Below are 20,372 nucleotides of genomic sequence, written 5' to 3'. Positions count from 1 at the left end.
TGGTCTGCAGACAGGATGGGCATAAAAAAGGGTGTGGTGTCTTCCCATTGGTTGTAGCTGAATGATGGTACTTCATCTGTGAGATACCCACCACCTACATTCAGCCAGAGATTCTGCATCTGTCAAGGTAATGCAGCCCAGTGGGTGAGCATAACCTGCGTCCACCTGCGCCGCTGGCATCAACTTCTCTCCCATCATCAGCACTATGCATGAAAGGAACACGTTGTCACCTGGCGACCGGAGTACAAATTGACGGAGCATACTCCGTTGATGACTTAACCGCAGTGTGCGGCAATGATGCAAACCTGGCTGCGGGCCATCGTCAGGGCATTGTGACACACGTGCCTTGTATGGCTCACGTGTTGAATCTAATTCTCCAGCAATTTTTAAAACACCATCCCGGCCTACATGGCCTTGTGCAGCGGGTACGCTCGCTATGTGCTCACTTCCATCGTTCGCACACAGCAGCTCAACAACTTTCGTCGCTACAGAAGTCTTTAGGTCTGGTGGTTAAACGCCTGAAATGCGATGTGCCGACACGCAGGAATTTGAATCTGCACATGTTGCAGCGTTTGTTGCAGCACCGCCGAACCCTGCTGCAATACGTTATGACATATAGCCTGGCCTAACTTGATCCAGAGGTGGTGCAGATCACGCTGCTGGAGTGGTGTCAGATCAAGGACCTATGCACCCTTCTACACAGTTTACAAATGTCGACGAAGATGTTTAGCACTGGCAATGCCATTTTCAGCGTGACAATTCTTGTCATCTACATGATGGAGCACACTGTAAGCATTATTCGGAGTCAGGTGTTGGGACAAGAGGAAGGGGAGGAAGTACAGGAGGAGCCATATGCGGAAGGGATAACAAGATCTACGAGGTCCAGATGGTCAGCGGCACCTAGGCGGCAGTCATGGTGGGGGAGAGGGATTAACAAGGGCGCATAGTATCAGCAAAAAGTGTTGAGGAAGGTGCAGGAGCCCATGAAGAAATGGAGGACGAACTGGCAATGGGCATGGAAGACTCAGCAGATGAGTGAGAGCTTGCTCACATTTCGGTTGTGCGAGGTTGGGGGGAGAGGGCAGAGGAAGGAGGCACGATTCTCACCTCTCTGCCACCAACACACCAAGGACTTGGTCCTCCTGGATGCACAAGACACATGAGCGCCTTCTTGCTGCACTACCCACAACATGACCCTCGGATTGTACGAAATCGAAGTAATGCTAACTACCGGGTTGCCACACTGTTAGATCCCCGGTACAAGACAAAATTTGGCGAAATAATTCCTGCCATAGAAAGGGACGCACGTATACAGGAGTATCTGCAGAAGGTGGTACGCAATCTTAGATCTGCTTTTCCACTAAACACCAGTGCTGCACAGAGTGAATCTCAACGCTTTGTCATGGATAGGAGGAAATGGTCTTTCACTTGTCCACATCTGAGGGACCGAGGGCTGGCTGCTGTGCTGAGATGGCATTGAGTACGGTGTCCCTGCAGAGTTGCACTTTTGGTCATATACAAAATGAGTTGAAAAAGGACAGATGCTGGTGGAAAGGGGAACAGGTGTGTTGGAAAGGGGAAAAAAGATTTTGTCCGAGGGTTTGGTGGTTAAGCAAAAGGAACATTTGCTGAAGAAACATCCTCTGTTATGGTGGGACTGGCAGATTTGGATAAGGTGGTATATACTATGTTGCCGCTATATAACGAAAATTAATAAGAAAAGAAAGAGAAAGGTATATATCCCCATCAGCAGTCAGTGTCCACCGTGCTCCCAGATGGAAAAGGAGAGGTTGGCAACTGGAAGGTTAGGTGGAGGATACAGAGTTGTGTGGCTATGAAACTAATAGTAGCCTGAACCGAGTTAGACGCCACTCGGATCTGGAGACTGGGAGCCCTGTTAGCATCACAGGGTCCACACGCCCACCCAGCCCAGGAACTCCCTGTTAACATCACAGGGGCCACTGAGTATGCTGACCGTGTGCATTGGGGCCACACCTGTGGACAGCAGGCGCATCAGCAGGCCTGTTAATGCCACTGGGCTGCACAAGCAGGAATGGTAGGACAGGAGCTGGTCTTAACCGTTCTGCGTTACCAACTGTGGTGGCGGCCTGCATCGACGCCGTATCCCTGCCTACCTCTGGCCTAAAGCCGCAATGGGTTCAACACAAGGAGGTGTGCTCTTTTGGAGCATAATAGAAGACTGTGCACCTCCTTGTTGGCTCCAGTCCGTTTTATAACCTGGGTCCGCCACAAACCAGGGTGGACCACAATGCACCTCCTGGAGACAAAAGCAGAGTGACACGTCATGAGTGGCATAACTAGCGTCCTATTTGGAACCGCAACTTCAATAATGACCTCATGGCTGCCACGACACAAACACCTCACCAGTCATCGTCTGACCATCAATAATGAGGTGACAAGTCATAGGGGCGGGCCTCTGCAAGCCATTTGGGAGTGGCCTGGCCACATCGTCAGGATTCCTGATGCCCTGTGCTCTATATGGGCCCCCCACATCAGGGGCAGGGCCAAAGAGTACATTACCGGACCTAGTCTCTGATGCAGTAAGTGCCTGAGCATGCTCAGTAGCATGAAATACAGTCTCTGAAAAAAGAGTATCAGCTTTAGCATGGTGTCTAGGCACAACACAGAACTTAGACCCGGCACGGAGTGCAAGTACCTGTGCAAAGAGGCTTTTCGCAATAAGTGTGGGAGCATGCGCTGTATCCCGAAATGAAGACTTAGCCTCAGGAATGGCACAGCCAGGCTGAGCATACTCACTAGGCGAAACACTGTAGTTAGGCTGCGGCTGGGGTAAATCGGCACACGCATGCGCACTAGCTGCCTCTCCACACTTAGACGTGGAGGAGAAATTGCTCTTCGGGTGTGTACTTGGAGATGCTGTCTATGAACAGAAGGAAAAGCTAAAGATGTGTGTTACAGCAAGGAGCCACCGCGGAAACACTTCGTTCAATTGTGAGGGGAGTCATTTTGGAGTTTGGTGAGGAGTACCGTAACGCCAGTGAGCAGCATCCTGTGCCACAGACCAACATTCTTACGGTGCTGTCTATACTGCTTACCGTGAGAGGAGCGTAAAGTCTGTATTTCTAGCAACTGGACATCACAGTACCCGGGTACGGTAGGCTGTGCCCAGACAATAATGCGGGCACGCAACACTTTGTTTTATTAGCAAAACACATATCTGTTCTGGGTAGGCCGACTATATAGACAATAAGACTTGCTGCCTCTGCACTGTCAAATTATCACGTACAGTTTAAATCATAGAGGGACAGCGACACATGTTTGCATTGACTGTTGCTTTTCAAGATTTCCATGACTGTGTTGCAGAGCTGTGTGGTTTGCATTCACACTGCTATCATCTGCCTTATCTGTGAGGCTTTAGCTAACAAGGGTATTCAGGGGGGGGTAATGTGTTTTGTCTATGTTTAGGTAGATAACTTGGAAGCACTTGTGATGCGACACTGGTAAGTCGTGTTCGAACACACACACACACACACACACACGCACAAACACACAATTACTGCTACGCAGAGGGATTAGCAGGTAGTAGGCAACAGAATAGATTGTTCAATTATTTAAATTGTATGCATGGTTCTTATTGTTTGTTTTGGTAACGTTAAACAATCATTTATCAACCCAACTGCCTAGAGTCCTTTTCCTGTTGCCTGGTTTTGCTGCATACTGGGGAGCCCACCCTGTACACGACTTAAAATGAAGCATAAGTCACAATGTGAATTTCACTGTGCTACAATGCGGCCTAGCGTGCCTGTGCAACCACCGCCTGCCCCATCAAGTGCATCAAGTGCTCTTCATCCTCTGTGACTGTGGGGACAGCAGTCTCTCATGGTTTTTCACACTGAACTTCCACCCCTTTACACGCAACAGGGAGTGTGATTGGCAGGTCATCACTTGTTTTGGAAGTGGAAACAGATGGTATTGTTGAGCTGTCAGACATCGAGAAAACCAACATTGGATGCAGGCTACATTATATCCACACCTGCACCTTCGTCACAGATTGGCTGGACTACCTGCAGTTAATAATTGCATTCCAGAAATGGAAAGGAGTGTAGAATGCACATGTGTTGTACCTTGCTTGGCAGCAAAGGAACACTAACTTAGTATTACAGACAATTTTAGGAAGGCAGAAAAAGAGTCAGCTCTCTGGGCAAATTAAATAGCGTGGCAAAAGTGGACAGTTGGGTACAGTGGCCGTGTTCTGTGGGTACCAGGACAGTAAAGGAAGCCTCACTTTCTATCCCTCCGAATGATCAAATGCAGCAAGGAATTCCCTGAGTTTGCTATAAATTTAGCGTAGCAAAATGTGCATGAGGGTGTAATGCAGAGCTGCTGCAAATAGCTTTGCACCAGTGGGACACTAATGGAAGTCCAACAGCCACTTTTAGGATGCCACTAAGTTTACTCAGTGTTTGCTAGTATAATAGCTTAGTAACAATGAGTTTGAGTGTGCAATGCAGAGGTGCTGGAAATAGATTTGCACCAGTGGGACACTAATGGAAGTCCAACAGCTACTTTTAGGATGCCACTAAGTTTACTCAGTGTTTGCTAGTATAATAGCTTAGTAACAATGAGTTTGAGTGTGCAATGCAGAGGTGCTGCAAATAGATTTGCACCAGTGGGACACTAATGAAGTCCAACAGCCACGTTTAGGATGCCACTAAGTTTCCTCAGTGTTTGCTAGTATAATGGCTTAGTAACAATGAGTTTGAGTGTGCAATGCAGGCAGACGTGCTGCAAATATCTTTGCACTAGTGGGACAATACAGAAGTCCAACAGCCACTTTTAGGATGCCACTAAGTTTCCTCAGTGTTTGCTAGTATAATGGCTTAGTAACAATGAGTTTGAGTGTGCAATGCAGGCAGATGTGCTGCAAATATCTTTGCACTAGTGGGACAATACAGAAGTCCAACAGCCATGTTTAGGATGCCAATAAGTTTCCTCAGTGTTTGCTAGTATAATAGTTACATAGTTACATAGTTACTAAGGTTGAAAAGACCTAGGTCCATCTAGTTCAACCTTCCTCCACCAGTTCTACATTTGGTCACAAAGTCATTTATAACCAACAATGTTGTGTGTACTGAGGAAATCATCCAGCCCTTTTTTGAAACCTGTTATAGTATCTGCCATTACTACCTCTTGTGGTAGGGCATTCCACAGTCTGACTGCTCTAACTGTAAAGAACCCTTTCCTATTTAGCTGTCGGAATCGCTTTTCTTCCACTCGCAGTGAGTGCCCCCTGGTCCTTAGTATTGTCTTCGGAAGAAATAAGTCATGTGCCAGTCCTTTATATTGACCACACATGTATTTATACATATAAATGAGATCTCCTCTGAGACGTCTTTTTTCTAAGCTAAACATATCTAACTTTTTCAACCTGTCATCATATGGGAGGCCTTCCATTCCTTGTAGTAGTCTACTTGCCTGCCTTTGAACTGACTCTAACTTCTGAATGTCCTTTTTAAAATGTGGAGCCCAAAACTGAATCCCATATTCCAGATGTGGCCTTACAAGTGATTTATAGAGGGGTAACAATACGTTGGGATCACGGGATCTAATCTCTCTTTTTATACACCCTAGAATCTTGTTTGCTTTTGCAGCTGCTGCTTGACATTGAGTGCTGCTGCTCAGCTTATTTGTAATGAGAATACCCAAGTCCTTCTCCAGTTCTGTAGTCCCGAGTTTACTTCCATTTAATGTATGATATATGTATGATATTTTATGTATAATATATAGCTTAGTAACAATGAGTTTGAGTGTGCAATGCAGAGGTGCTGCACATAGATTTGCACCAGTGGGGCACTAATGGAGTACAACAGCCACTTCTTGTATGCCACTAAATGGCAGCATTTTTTGCTATCATTATAGCTTATTAAAAACAGAGCAGGAGGGTGTCATGCAGAGGTGCTAGAAATAGCTTGGCACCAGTGGGGCACTAATGGAAGTCCAACAGCCACTTTTAGGATGCCACTAAGTTTCCTCAGTGTTTGCTAGTATAATGGCTTAGTAACAAATGAGTTTGAGTGTGCAATGCAGGCAGACGTGCTGCAAATATCTTTGCATTAGTGGGACAATACAGACGTCCAACAGCCACGTTTAGGATGCCACTAAGTTTCCTCAGTGTTTGCTAGTATAATGGCTTAGTAACAATGAGTTTGAGTGTGCAATGCAGGCAGACGTGCTGCAAATATCTTTGCACTAGTGGGACAATACAGAAGTCCAACAGCCACTTTTAGGATGCCACTAAGTTTCCTCAGTGTTTGCTAGTATAATGGCTTAGTAACAATGAGTTTGAGTGTGCAAAGGGCCGGAGGGTACAGTGGCAGGGTTGTGGGTCTGGGTAGAGGAAAGGAAGCCTACCTTTCTATCCCTCCTAATGGGGAAATGCAGCGAGGAAATCCCTGACCTTAGCTACACAGACGCTGTCATCTTATGTAGCTGTTAAAATCTGTTTTCACGGCCCTGACTGTCACCTATGGCTCTGACCCTGCCGGTATTAGCCCTTACAAGGGCTGAAAGAAACTTCTATCCCTATTCTGTATAGCGCTGTGTATAGAGCGTACACAGCAGTATCGGAGACAGGAGCTACGCCAGCGGTGACTGACACCAAGACCCAGAAGGCAGATAATGGCATGCTGGAGGAAAATGTCCGTTTTTATAATGCATGGACATGTGACATGGACATCCTATCACACATGCCGTTGCTTCTCTGGCTAAAAGTCCACTTAGCTGTGTGTGTCTGGGATTGGCTGACATGCTGCCCCGCCCCACTACACGCGCGCGCTTAGGGAAGGAAGACAAGGAAAAAAAAAAAAATGGCGATCGCCATTATCCAAACAGCAGTGATCTGAATGCGCTGTTCCCGCACACTATACACTGAAATTTCATAATAGTGTGAGTCACAGAGTGACTTACACTATTACAGCGGAAAGCCAGCTAGTAATTAGCTTGTCTTTTTGCTGCTAGAACCGTTCTCGAACGTATCTAGAACTATCGAGCTTTAGCAAAAAGCTCGAGTTCTAGTTCGATCTAGAACAGCCCCCAAAAACACTCGAGCCGCGAACTGGAGAACCTCGAACCGCGAACCGCGCTCAACTCTACTCCTGTTATTATTGTACCCCCTATGAGACCAAAATAAAGACTTTATAAAGTGTTACCTTTTTGTATGGCAATCTTTTTTTATAGTCACAGGGGCGGGCTTTCTGGCGTCCGTTATTCTCCCTCCTGGTTCTTATTGCCGTCCCCCATCGCTCCTTTGCATAGCTGATGATGTCGCCCACTGCTCCAGCGGTCCCCGCGCATGCCCAGTGCCAGTCTCACAGGACTGAGCAGTGTGACCACTGGTGACGTGTGCGCAGGCAAGAGATTATGGGCGACGCTGTGGTTTTCATCAGCAAATACCCGCCCATAATGTCGTGCCCGCGCTTTGACCTCTGCCTCCATCGTTCTGCGCAAGCGCTGGCCATATGGCCCCACTTCACCTTTCATCTATTTCCTGCTCCAGGGAAAGATGGGTAAGAGGTGACGTGGGGTCATATGGCCAGCGCTTGCACAGAACGGTGGAGGCAGAGGGGAAAGGTCGGGCACGAGATTATGGGCGGGTACTTGCTGATGACAATCACAGCGCCGCCCATAATGTCGTGCCCGCGCACACGTCTCCTGCGGTCACACTGCTCAGTCCCGTGAGACTGGTACTGGGCATGCGCGGCGACCGCTGGAGCAGTGGGCGGCGTCATCAGCTATGCAAAGGAGCGATGGGGGACGGCAATAAGGACCAGGAGGGAGAATAACGGACGCCAGAAAGCCCGCCCCCGTGACTATAAAAAAAGATTGCCATACAAAAAGGTAACACTTTATAAAGTCTTTATTTTGGTCTCACAGGGGGTACAATAATAACAGGAACCGTGCTAGAATGCAGCCCAGGAGCTGCAGAGGGGGAATCTTTTAGGTTTTGGGCGAAATTTCTGCTCACAGGTTCCCTTTAACTCCTTCCCACAGCCAATTTTCATTTTTGTGTTCTCATTTTTCCTCCCCTTTTTCCAAGAGCCATAACTTGCTTCTTTGCAGTATGATTTGTAGTTTTGAATAACACTATTCATTTCATCATACAATGTATTGGAAAATGGAAATAAATCCAAGTTTGTCGAAATGGCGAAAAAAATGTATTTCCACCATTGTTTTTTGGGACTGGTTTTGCAGTGTTTGTTGTGCAGTAAAAAAAATGACCTGGAAACGATGTTCCAGATCAGCACGATTATGGTGATACCAAACTTGTATAGATTTTTTTGTCTTGGTGGTGGTGGTGAAAATAAAGTTTAAAACTGTGAAAATAATAAAAAAAATAAATATGTTGGCGCCATTATATGACACACAGATAAATTTTTATTTTTTTGTCAATGGAGCTGTGTGATGGTTTGATTTTGCAAGGCAAGCTAACATTTTGGGGTACATTTGATAGCTTTTTATTGTAAATTTCTGGGGTACAGTTTTTCTTCTCTTTGTAATTTGACCTTTATAGAAGTAGTAATACCAGATACGCTTTTTTCTTTATTTGTTTCTATATTTTCAAACTGGAAAAAGGGGTGAGATTCAAACTTTGATATTTTTTTACATCCTACATTGGGAAGGGGTTAAAGCCATAATTTGGTATCCCTATCATGTTTGTGATAGTCCAATAGTTTCAATGTGCAGCAAAATACTGTACTTTTATTTCCTTACTGATGCTAATAATCTTTGCTGTTATTAGTCCAGCAGGTAGTTTATACAGTCAGACCACTCCAGTTTCAGAAGCTTTAATAACACCCACCTGGGCGTATCTGGCTGACCACATCATATCTGTAGAACAGTGAGAAGGATGACAATTATGCTCAAGGGGGAGTGACTACAACATCTCAGGTTAGACTGCTCTGGTCAGGAGCGTAACAGTCACTGTCGCCGATGGTGCAACCGCAAACTGGCCCATGCTGGAGGGGGACCTGCCAACACCTGTGCTTATTTCAGCTGGATGTGCATGCAGGGAAATATATTCCAGCGTAATAACCTGCTTGATCCCTGCATCACAATACATGCTCCTGGCCAAATAAAGGTAAACATCTAACTTCGGCATGCCTGTGACCAGCGACGTATGTTAATGACATCATGTGTCTCCCATAGCAGGCATGTCAATGTTAGCTGCCGGCCTCTGCACCGGCTACAAAAGAGCACGTCATTAGAGTGGGGGAAGGTGGGGAAAATGGTTTTTTTATGGGTTAGAGAACAGCAGCAAAATTAGGGACATATACAGTACAGACCAAAAGTTTTGACATACCTTCTCATCTCTAGAACAACTATTAAGAGCAGACTTTGTGTAGCAGGCCTTCATGGTAAAATAGCTGCTAGAAAACCACTGCTAAGGACAGGCAACAAGCAGAAGAGACTTGTTTGGGCTAAAGAACACAAGGAATAGACACTAGACCAGTGGAAATATGTGCTTTGGTCTGATGAGTCCAAATTTGAGATCTTTGGATCCAACCACCGTGTCTTTGTAGAAAAGGTGAACGGATGGACTCTACATGCCTGGTTTCCACCATGAAGCATGGAGGAGGAGGTGTGACAGTGTGGGGTGCTTTGCTGGTGACACTGTTGGGGATTTATTCAAAATTGAAGGCATACTGAACCAGCATGGCTACCACAGCATCTTGCAGCGGCATGCTATTCCATCCGGTTTGCGTTTAGTTGGACCATCATTTATTTTTCAACAGGACAATGACCCCAAACACACCTCCAGGCTGTGTAATGGCTATTTGACTAAGAAGGAGAGTGATGGGATGCTACACTAGATGACCTGGCCTCCACAGTCACCAGACCTGAACCCAATCGACATGGTTTGGGGTGAGCTGCAACGCAGAGTGAAGGCAAAAGGGCCAACAAGTGCTAAGCATCTCTGGGAATTCCTTCAAGACTATTGGAAAACCATTTCCGGTGACAACCTCTTGAAGCTCATGAAGAGAATGCCAATAGTGTGCAAAGCAGTAATCAAAGCAAAAGGTGGCTACTTTGAAGAACCTAGAATAGAAGACATATTTTCAGTTGTTTCACACTTTTTTAAGTATTTCATAGCACATGTTCTAATTCATAGTTTTGATGCCTTTAATGTGAATCTACAATTTTTAGAGTCATGAAAATAAAGAAAACTCTTTGAATGAGAAGGTGTGTCCAAACTTTTGGTCTGTACTGTATAACAGGAAGAGGCCCAGGATGGGAGACATATATACCAGAATGGGGAACATTCACACCAGTAAGAGGCCCAGGATGAGGGACATATATTCCAGGATGGGGGACATATATACCAGGAAGGAGTCCAGGATGGGGGACATATACTGTATATACCAGGAAAGAGCCCAGGATTGGGGACATTAGTACAGGATGATAGACATTAGTTTAGTACATAAAGGGGGGGAAACACACATGTCTTTCCAGTTTTTAGAGTCAAGTGTGACTAGAACCGCACTTCACTCATCTGCACCCCACTGTCTTAAAATCTGAGTCTTCCCACTACATTGGACTTCTGTCTATGATGTTACCCCCATTTATAGAGAAATCTTGAGAAAGGCCAAAGAAGCCAAAACGTTTGTTTACTCTAAGAATGTTCATGGGCCACTTAATAATTAGCAAGACTATTGGATCCATCTTTCATCTTTTTTTAATTTGGTGTAATAAAGATACCTTTCATTTTATAGTTTTTAGAACGCTACAAGGGCCCATACATCTGACCAAAATGCAGCGGGAATAGGTAGCATGTGCAGAGGATAATTGTTTAATACACATAGAAGCTGCCTACAGTCTGGACTATCAGGGACATTACATGACTGGGATGTAGGAATAGGTCTCAAAATAGTAATGCTCATGGTTTGAGAGCCTTGAGGTACCATGTTGTATTTCAACTCGATAAACATTTAGTCTTCCAAGAGATAAGATGTTGCCAGTGATGTCAACTCTGCTCACTGAAATAAACATGCACACTTTGCTAACCTTGCATTTTCATAGAGCAGTTGCTAAAATTTAGCCAAAAGCTGCTATTTCATGTGTATGAGTATCTTAGCCATGTTGCATAATCAAGCACATGCACTGAAGCACTTTGCAGGTCTAAACATAGGTGGGTTAATATATAATATTAATAATACAAACCTGGTTCTCAAGATCAGCTTTTCTTTGTTTGTTCTCTTCAAGTTTCTCCTCAAGTTTGGCCAATTTATCTTGAACCTCCTTCAAAGCTGCTTGCTTCTTCCTTAAACTATCCATAGCAATCTTCAGTTCACCCTCTGCTTGGTTCAGCTTCACTTTTTTAGGAGCCACAATTTTTGCCACCCTGAACAAATTACAATATTTCATATATAAGGAATATTGGGGTTCACCTTGGAGAACGTATGATTGCAAATTTTCCATTAATCAGACTCAAAATATGCCATAAGAGAGAATGCAGAAACCAATACTTTTTGGCAGGAAGGCATATATAATAATTACTTAATAGCATTTTGTGAATGATCTAATCATAGACATATGCATCCTGTGAATCATGCATACTGTTACTGGAGGGGTATTTGGTTTAGAAAGTACATTAAAATAAAAATGTTGCGAATCCTAATCTCACAGTGACTCATTCTTCCATGTATCTCAATACTTGTAGCTGGCAGATAGGCTTTTCCAGCAGCGAAGAGCAAACTATGATTGATTATAGTTATTTGGCAGAATAGTGCACTTGTAATTGAATCCCATTGCAGATATCTGATTATCGTGAAAGAAACAATATACAATATTTTAGCTACTATTATTACTTTTATAATAGACTAATTAAAATGAATAGCAATTAATACACAATAATAATGTTTTGTAGTATGCTGATCCTTGCTACTCGAACCAAGGGAAACATGAATCAGACACTGCCTCTCATTACAGCCGGTATGTTTTACTATGAAGTGCTGCAGTGTTTTCAAGAAAATATACATTTAAGGATTGGCCGGGGACCATGTTGTTCTGATGCTGAGCACAAAAGGATGGTCCCCAGAGCCTGCTCCTTGCTCTGCTTCCCTATGACTCTGCATCAAAAGCATGGTGGTGAGAAGCCACCAATGGCTAGTCTTTTGAACTAGGGACCCAATATGAGTTACATAGCTGGACATGAGATACGTAAATATGAGATAGATAGATAGATAGATCAATAGATAGATAGATCAATAGATATAGTTAGGTCTAGAACTATATGGACAGTGACACAAATTTTGGAATTTTACCTGTTTACCAAAACACTTTCAATGTAATATATATGTAACCAATATGTGTTTTTAAGTGCATATTCTCAGCTTTAATTTGAGGGTATTCACACCCTAATTGGAGTAAGGGTTTAGGAATTACAGCTATTTAAGGCCCCCTTCACACGTCCGTGAAAAAACACGCACGTGTGTTACATCCGTTTTTCGGGTCCATTTTCCATTTTTGTGTCCTTTTTTTTGTGTCCGTGTGCCATCTGTGTGAATGCCGTATGCTAGCCGTGTGTGCGTGTTGATTGTCCGTTTATGCGTGAGAGAAATAACTGACATGTGTATGTGTTGTCCGTGTGAATTTATGCATTTTTGTGATGCACAATGTCGTAGATACATACCCGCTGACAGCAGACAGAGTCACGCGTAGAGAATGAACTGGAGTGAACTTCACCCGACTTCATTGTCATACCGCGGCTCTGTCTGTGTCGCGTCCTGATTAGCGGTCACCCGTGAAGGACTCACCGGTGACCGCTAATCACCAGAGTGACTGAATGCAGTACCCCTCTTGCATACTCACCGTTCCCCGATCTCCGGCGCGGCGCTGCACGGCTGTTCTCTAAACTCCGACGGCTTTTCCTCTTTTGAAAAAGCCAACCGCTCATTAATCAATCTCGTATTCCCTGCTTTCCCCGCCCACTGGCAAATATGATTGGTTGCAGTCAGACACGCCCACATGCTGAGTGACAGCTGTCTAACTGCAACCAATCACAGCCGCCAGTGGGCGTGTCACTATGGAGCAGAGAAATAAATAAATAAATTAAAAAAAACGGCGTGCGGTTCCCCCCCCTATTTTAATACCAGCCAGATAAAGCCATACGGCTGCAGGCTGGTATTCTCAGGATGGGGAGCCCCACGTTATGGGGAGCCCCCCAGCCTAACAATATCAGCCAGCAGACGCCCAGAATTGCCCCATTCATTAGATGCGACAGTTCTGGGACTCTACCCGGCTCTTCCCGATTTGCCCTGGTGCGTTGGCAATAGGGATAATAAGGAGTTAATGGCAGCCGATAGCTGCCACTAAATCCTAGATTAATCATGTCAGGCGTCTCCCCAAGATACCTTCCATGATTAATCTGTAAGTTACAGTTAAAAAACAGACACACCCGAAAAATCCTTTATTAGAAATAACAAACACTAACAAATTCCCTCCTCACCAATGTATTAACCCCAACAAAGCCCTTCATGTCCGGCGTAATCCACAGACCTCCAGTGTCGCATCCAGCTCTGCTGCATGAAGGTGACAGGAGCAGCAGTATACACCGCCGCTCCTATCAGCTCCACGCAGCAAATGAGGTGAGTAGCGCGATCAGCTGCTGTCAGTCAGGTAACTCATGGCTACCGCTGGATCCAGCGGTGGCCACGGGTAACCTCAGTGACAGCTCAGCTGATCGCGCTACTCACCTCATCGCGCTGCTTTTATAACAGCAGTGCAGCGCCGCACCGGAGATCGGGGAACGGTAAGTATGAGAGAGGGGGGGACCGACCGACAGACATAGAGAGAGACCGACTGACCGACGGACTGAGGGAGAGAACGAAACAGAAAAAGAAAAAAGACCAACATCACATGAAAAAAGCACAAAACGTACAGGGAGCAAACAGAGATGCGTCCGTGTCACTCGGACATGCGCACAGACCCATTGACTTTCATTGGGTCCGTGCTGTCTGTTGCGTGCTGAAACCGGACATGCTTCCGTGCAAAATGGAGACACAAACGTAGCACGCACACGGACATTATGAAATAACACACGTGTGTCCTCAAACATTGCATAACATTGGTGCACGTTTGGCCGTGTCTCCGGTATATACGGAAACGGACCAAACAGGCACGTGTATCACGGACGTGTGAAGGGGGCCTAACATGTAGCTACCTGTTTTTAACAGGACCAAAAGTATTTGGGCAATTATCTCAAAAGCTCTTTAATGGACTGCATGGGCTATTCCCTCATTAATCCATCATCAATTAAGCAGCTAAAAGGTCTGGATCTGATTGCAGATGTGGTATTTGCATATAGAAGCTGTTGTTGTAATAGCATGCAGTCAAAAGAGTCCCCAGTGGAAGAGAAAAACAAAAACAGGATAATTGTGGTGTACTCCACACTGCTGTACAAAGAATCACTCTAAGTACAGCAGCGCGGAGTACACAACAATTATCCTGTTTTTGTTTTGCAGCCTTTGGCACGTGGGATCGGCTGCAGCTAGTATACGTTTCTATATTGATGGTGAGACAAACAACTAATCCAGGTGAGCGGTTTTCCTTTAAAAAGTCACCATATTAGACATTGGTAAGACCCTATTGCACTCCTTATATCCACAGCTTGTTCCTGCCCAGTGGAAGAGAAACAGAACATCATTGGGCTGATTAAAAAAGAAGAAAAGAAGAAATCCATCAAAGAGATAGGAGAAATGTTAGCGGTGGCCAAATCAACAGTTTGGTATATTCTGGAAAAAAAAAGCACACTGGAGTGCATAGGAACTCAAAGAGACCTTGATGTCCAAGGAAGACAATAGTGGAGGATGATCACAGAATCTTTTCCTTAGTGAAGGAAAACCCCTTCACAACATCCACCCAAGTGAAAAACATTCTAAAGAAAGTAGGTGTTTCAGTATCTAAGTCTACCATAAAGAGAAGACTTCCTGAGTGCAAATACAAAAGGTCTACCATGAGGCGCAAACCATTAATCAACCTTAAAAATGGAAAGGCCAGATTAGACTTTGTCAAGAAGCATCTAAAGAAGCCAGTCCAGTTCTGGAAAAGCATTGCATAGACAGATGAAACTAAGATCAACCTGTACAAGAATGATAGAAAGCAGAAAGTATGTAGAAGGCAGGCTTGGAATGGCTCATGATCCAAAATACATAGTGGAGGCAGTGTGATGGCCTGCTGGCATGCATGTCTTCCAATGGCACTGGGTCACTAGTGTTTATTGATAATGTGACTGAAGATAGAAGCAGCATGATGAATTTTGAAGTGTACAGGGATATACTTTCTGCTCAAATACCACCAAATGCAGCAAGGTTGTTTGGATGGAATATTCTTCCATAGCCAAGTCATTCACCAGATCTCACCCCATCAAGCTGCATTTCACATACATAACACAAAACTTAAGGCAGAAAGACCCACAAACAAGCAACAACTGAAATCAGCTGCAGTAAAGGCAGGCAAAGCATCACAAAAGAGGAAACATCCATGATTTCCAGACTTCAGACAGTCATAGCCTGTAAAGGATTCTCTATGAAGAATTAATAATGAACATTTTATTTATGGTAAAGTAAATTTATGCAATTACTTTTGAGTCTCTGAAATGAGAAGGCTTGTAACAAAAATAGTTGCAATTCCTAAACGTTTCACAAGATATTTTTGTTCAACCCCTTTAATTAAACCTTAAAGTTTACACTTCAGTTGCATCTCGTTGTTTCATTTTAAACCAAAAAATAGTAACATGCGGAGGTCAAATCACAAAGATTCTGTCACTGTCCAAATATTTGTGGACCTAACTGTATGAGATAGATAGATAGATAGATATTAGATAGATACACGGATTGATAGATAGATATGAGATAGATCAATATATATGAAATAGATTTGAGATAGATAGCTAAATACATAGATAGATATAAGATTTATAGATATGAGATAGGTAGATTAATAGATGAGATAGATAACTAAATAGATAGATAGATAGATGGATGGATAAATAGATATTGTCAAGATTTCACCACTCACGGTGTCCTATGGATGCAGTGAGTGACAGCTCAGCCATCCTATAGAATCAGTATTGTGAAAGCCCAACTGCCAATCTGGCCAGGTCTGTTATTCTGATTTTTGTTGCCTGATCTTGGACTTTGCCTTTTGACTATTTTTTTGTATTGCTCCTTTGCCTTTGGCCTCCGACACACATCCGTTAAAAACGTGCGTGTTTTGTCTGTTTCCGTATATACCGGAGACACGAACAAACGTGCACCAATGCTAATCTATGTTTGTGGTCAAACGTGCGTTTTTCATCATGTCCGTGTGTCCGTGATCCGTATGTGTTTCCATTTTTCATGGCAGCATGTCCGTTTCCTGCATGGAACACGCACACACGGACACCATGAAAGTCAATGGTTTGGTGCGCACAAGTACGTGACACGGATGCATCTCTATATGCTCCGTGTACGTTTTGTGCTTTTTTCTAGCGATGTCGGTCATTCTTTCTTTTCCTGTGTATGTCGGTCAATCTCCCTCAGTCCGTCGGTCGGTCTCTGTCGGTCGGTCTCTCTCTCTGTCTTGTCTGTCCCTCTCTCTGTCTGTCGGTCAGTCTCCCTCCTCTCTCATACTTACCGATCCCCGATCACCGGCGCGGCGCTGCACGGCGTTCACACTGCTCCGGCGGCTTTTACTATTTTGAAAATGCCAGCCGCTCATTAATCAATCTAGTATTCCCTGCTTCCCCCGCCCACCGGCTCCTATGATTGGTTGCAGTTAGACATGCCCACACACTGAATGACAGCTGTCTCCCTGCAACCAATCACAGCCGCCGGTGGGCGTATCTATAATGTGCAGTAAAAAAAAAAAAATTAATTAAAAAAAGAGACGTGCGGTCCCCCCCCATTTTGATACCAGCCAGGGTTTAGTCACACGGCTGAAGGCTGGTATTCTCAGGATCGGGAGCTCCACGTTATGGGGAGCCCCCCAGCCTAACAATATCAGCCAGCAGCTGCCCAGAAATGCCGCATCCATTAGATGCAACAGTTCTGGGACTCTACCCGGCTCTTCCCGAATTGCCCTGGTGCGTTGGCAATCAGGGTAATAAGGAGTTAATGGCAGCCCATAGCTGCCAAAAAGTCCTACATTAATCATGGCAGGTGTCTCCCCGAGATACCTTCCATGATTAATCTGTAAGTTACAGTAAATAAACACACACAACGAAAAATCCTTTATTTTCAATAAAAAACAATAACAAATACCCTCATTCACCAATTTATTAAGCCCCAATTACCCATCCATGTCTGGCGTAATCCACGGAGGTCCAGCGTCGCTTCCAGCTCTGCTACATGAAGGTGACAGGAGCTGCAGAAGAACTCCGACGCTCCTGACAGCTCCACGCAGCAAATGAGGTGAGTAGCGCGATCAGCGATGACGTCACTCAGGTAACTCGCGGCCGCCGCTGGATCCTCCATCTGTGACAGCAAGTCGCCCGAGTGACAGCGATGAAGTCACAGGTAAGTTGCGGTCACGGGGGGTGGACTCCAGCTAGCCACAGGTAACCTGAGTGACAGCAGCGCTAATCGCGCTGCTCACTTCAGTCACTCAGGGGATTAGCGGTCACCGGTGAGTCCTTCACAGGTGACCGCTAATCAGGACGCGACACAGACAGAGCCGCGGGATGACAATGAAGTCGGGTGAAGATCACCAGAGTTCATTCTCAGCGCGCAACTCTGTCTGCTATCTACGGGTAATCAAACACGACATTTTACATTAAACAAGGAACATTTCACACGGAAAAAACATTCACACGTCAGTTACAAATCACACGCACACACGGGCATTACACACGTACACACAGCTAGCGTACGCCGGTCAAACAAAGGCCACGCGGACCATAAAAACGGACAAAAAAACAGATCACGGACCTGAAAAACGGCCCGTATTACACGTGCATGGTTTTAACGGATGTGTGTTGGAGGCCTTTGATGTATTCTGACATTTGCTGCCAAACATTGCCCTCTAACCATTTTTTTGCCTTACCATTTTGACTTCGATGTACTCTCCTGCTATCCTGCTATTTGACGCCAGACGCCTTGATTTTCTTGTCCCACGACTTATCCGATAGAAGTGACTCAGTGTCACAGATATCAGATAGATAGATATGAGATAGATAGATAGATAGAAAATGTAGTCATAGAAAAGCACCACTATTGCAGGTACTGGGTAGCAGGCATTACCGCAACCTTCCACAAGTAATATTATATATCCAAAAATAGAAAAATAAAGGTAGCACTCTAGCTTTTTAGTGAGAAAAGGCTTTATTGAGCCTGTGCTGACGTTTCAGTTAGTAGATAGATAGATAGATAGATAGATAGATGGATAGATAGATAGATAGATACATGATAGATAGATAGATATAGATAGATCGATAGATAGATAGATAGATAGATAGATAGATACATGATAGATAGATAGATATAGATAGATAGATAGATAGATAGATAGATAGATAGATAGATAGATAGATAGATAAATAGATTTTCTTACTTATCATATGAATCCATGGCAATCACCCATTTGCACAGACCCTCCGCAGCTGTAGATGCATTGCGTACTTTGTCTGGAACAAATTCTACATTGGTAATATATTGCTTGCGTATGATATTCATGTAAGCAGGTGGAATATTATCCTTATCAAATTCATGTAGAGACTGAAGAAATTTCATATCACCAAGTACTCTTTTTGCTGGTCCCCAGAAATCTTCAATTTTTCGTCCAGAACCAGATGGGTCAGCAATTCTATCAGGTTTGACTCCTTTTAAAATGCAAATAGCCTCCATGACAAGCTTTACTCCAGCAGGGGGGCTCTTCATAGACTTTACCAATGTAATGTCCTGTTATATTAACATATACAATTCATAAAACAGATGCTCAGGAAATTCATAAACACTGCCAAAAATAACCACATACTTTTGTGCCCTTTTCCTGCCAGTTATGTTGTTTTGTACTAGAGTGAACATTTTAAGTTGGTATGAGGATAGAGTTGAATGTGGTAATCCTCCGAACATCCAGGTTACTGGGTTAATATCCTGGGAAATTTCCTAGTTTTCAAAGTGATTCCTTTTGTGCATTTTTATATGTTCTACTGAGCCCAGAGGAGACAAATTATTGTAAATAGTTTTTAAAAGATTTGTGATGGTGTATGGTGAGACCCCAGCATGACTAGTAATTCAGGCTGGTAAAACCCGATAAGTAGAGAATCTGTGTATTATCTATCACCTTTATCTCTACAAGCCCAATTTATATGCAATGTGTGAATTATATTTTTATCATCATTTTATGTATGCTGTGATATGCTGAGGAACTGTAGACAAGAACAAATATACCTGGGCAGTGAGAGTGTCCAATGCAGCCAGAGCCGATTCCAATATGGGCAAAGCTTGAGCCAGATCACTATCACATTCATCTTTGATTGCTTTAGCAGCCATTGCTTGTTCATTTGCCACAGCTTCATCAGCTTTGACTATCTTTTCAGTCTTGGCCACCTCAATTGACTCTCTTTCAATGATGACCATCATCTCATCCACCTCTCTGCTAGCAACCTTCAACTGGGGCTGAAGAGCCTCAAGTTCAATTTGCATGGTAGCAACTTGTGATGATGCTGATTCTAGTTTCTCCAATCCGACTTCATATCTTCTTTTCATGTTCATAACTTCCCTGTTAAAGAAAAGATAATATAATCTACCAATACTAGTTAATTCACAGTCAGCGCTCACAGTGTTTAAAGACCGAATCCTGTTCATATCGCTGTGGGTGACCAAATAGTGAAATCATATGTAAAGGAAAAGCACATCAGAATATCCCCCAACAAAACTTAAAAAGTGAATCTATAATTGTGGGAAATGTTAATACAAACAGTACTGTACATATTCTTGAACACTGAAATTGCAACACCAAGAAGGTAAAGATGTAGAACTGTAAATCACAGGATTGATAGATATGATATCCAAATTAAAAAAAATGGATACATTGACATCCCAGATGTTTTCAATGGGAGATAACTCCACAGATTCTGCAAGCTAGGCAGGCTGTTCACAGTAGCAACATGTAGCCTGGCATCATCATGTTGAAAATGGCTTCTTGGACACTTTAACCCTCTGCCAATGTGTAACATAGTATTACATTACACCTCGGTTGCCGGTGAGTATAGCAGGTTCAGAAGCTGAACTTGCATCATACTCAGGAGATGCTGGCTGTGGTACAAAGCCAAAATCTTTCTTTAACTGCAGCGATCAGAGTTTACTCTGATTGCTGTTATTTAACCATTTAAATGCTACTGACAGCTGTATTAA

At 44.0% G+C, this 20,372-nt stretch overlaps 1 protein-coding gene across 1 annotated transcript in view; it reads right to left on the bottom strand.

Annotated features, from left to right (window-relative positions):
* The window catches only part of DNAH7 (dynein axonemal heavy chain 7), an 880,767-nt gene that overhangs the window by 333,147 nt on the left and 527,248 nt on the right, over positions 1-20,372 (bottom strand). Inside the window, exons 42-44 of the mRNA XM_075317837.1 lie at positions 19,407-19,737; positions 18,568-18,914; positions 11,200-11,380 (exon numbers count right to left, since the gene is read on the bottom strand). Of these exons, the coding sequence (XP_075173952.1) occupies positions 11,200-11,380; positions 18,568-18,914; positions 19,407-19,737 (859 nt within the window). The remainder of the gene's footprint in view (positions 1-11,199; positions 11,381-18,567; positions 18,915-19,406; positions 19,738-20,372) is intronic.

The sequence above is a fragment of the Anomaloglossus baeobatrachus genome, chromosome 7, assembly GCF_048569485.1.
Source record: "Anomaloglossus baeobatrachus isolate aAnoBae1 chromosome 7, aAnoBae1.hap1, whole genome shotgun sequence".
NCBI classification, from domain to species: Eukaryota; Metazoa; Chordata; class Amphibia; order Anura; family Aromobatidae; genus Anomaloglossus; species Anomaloglossus baeobatrachus.
This window is presented reverse-complemented; position numbering and strand designations above follow the sequence as displayed.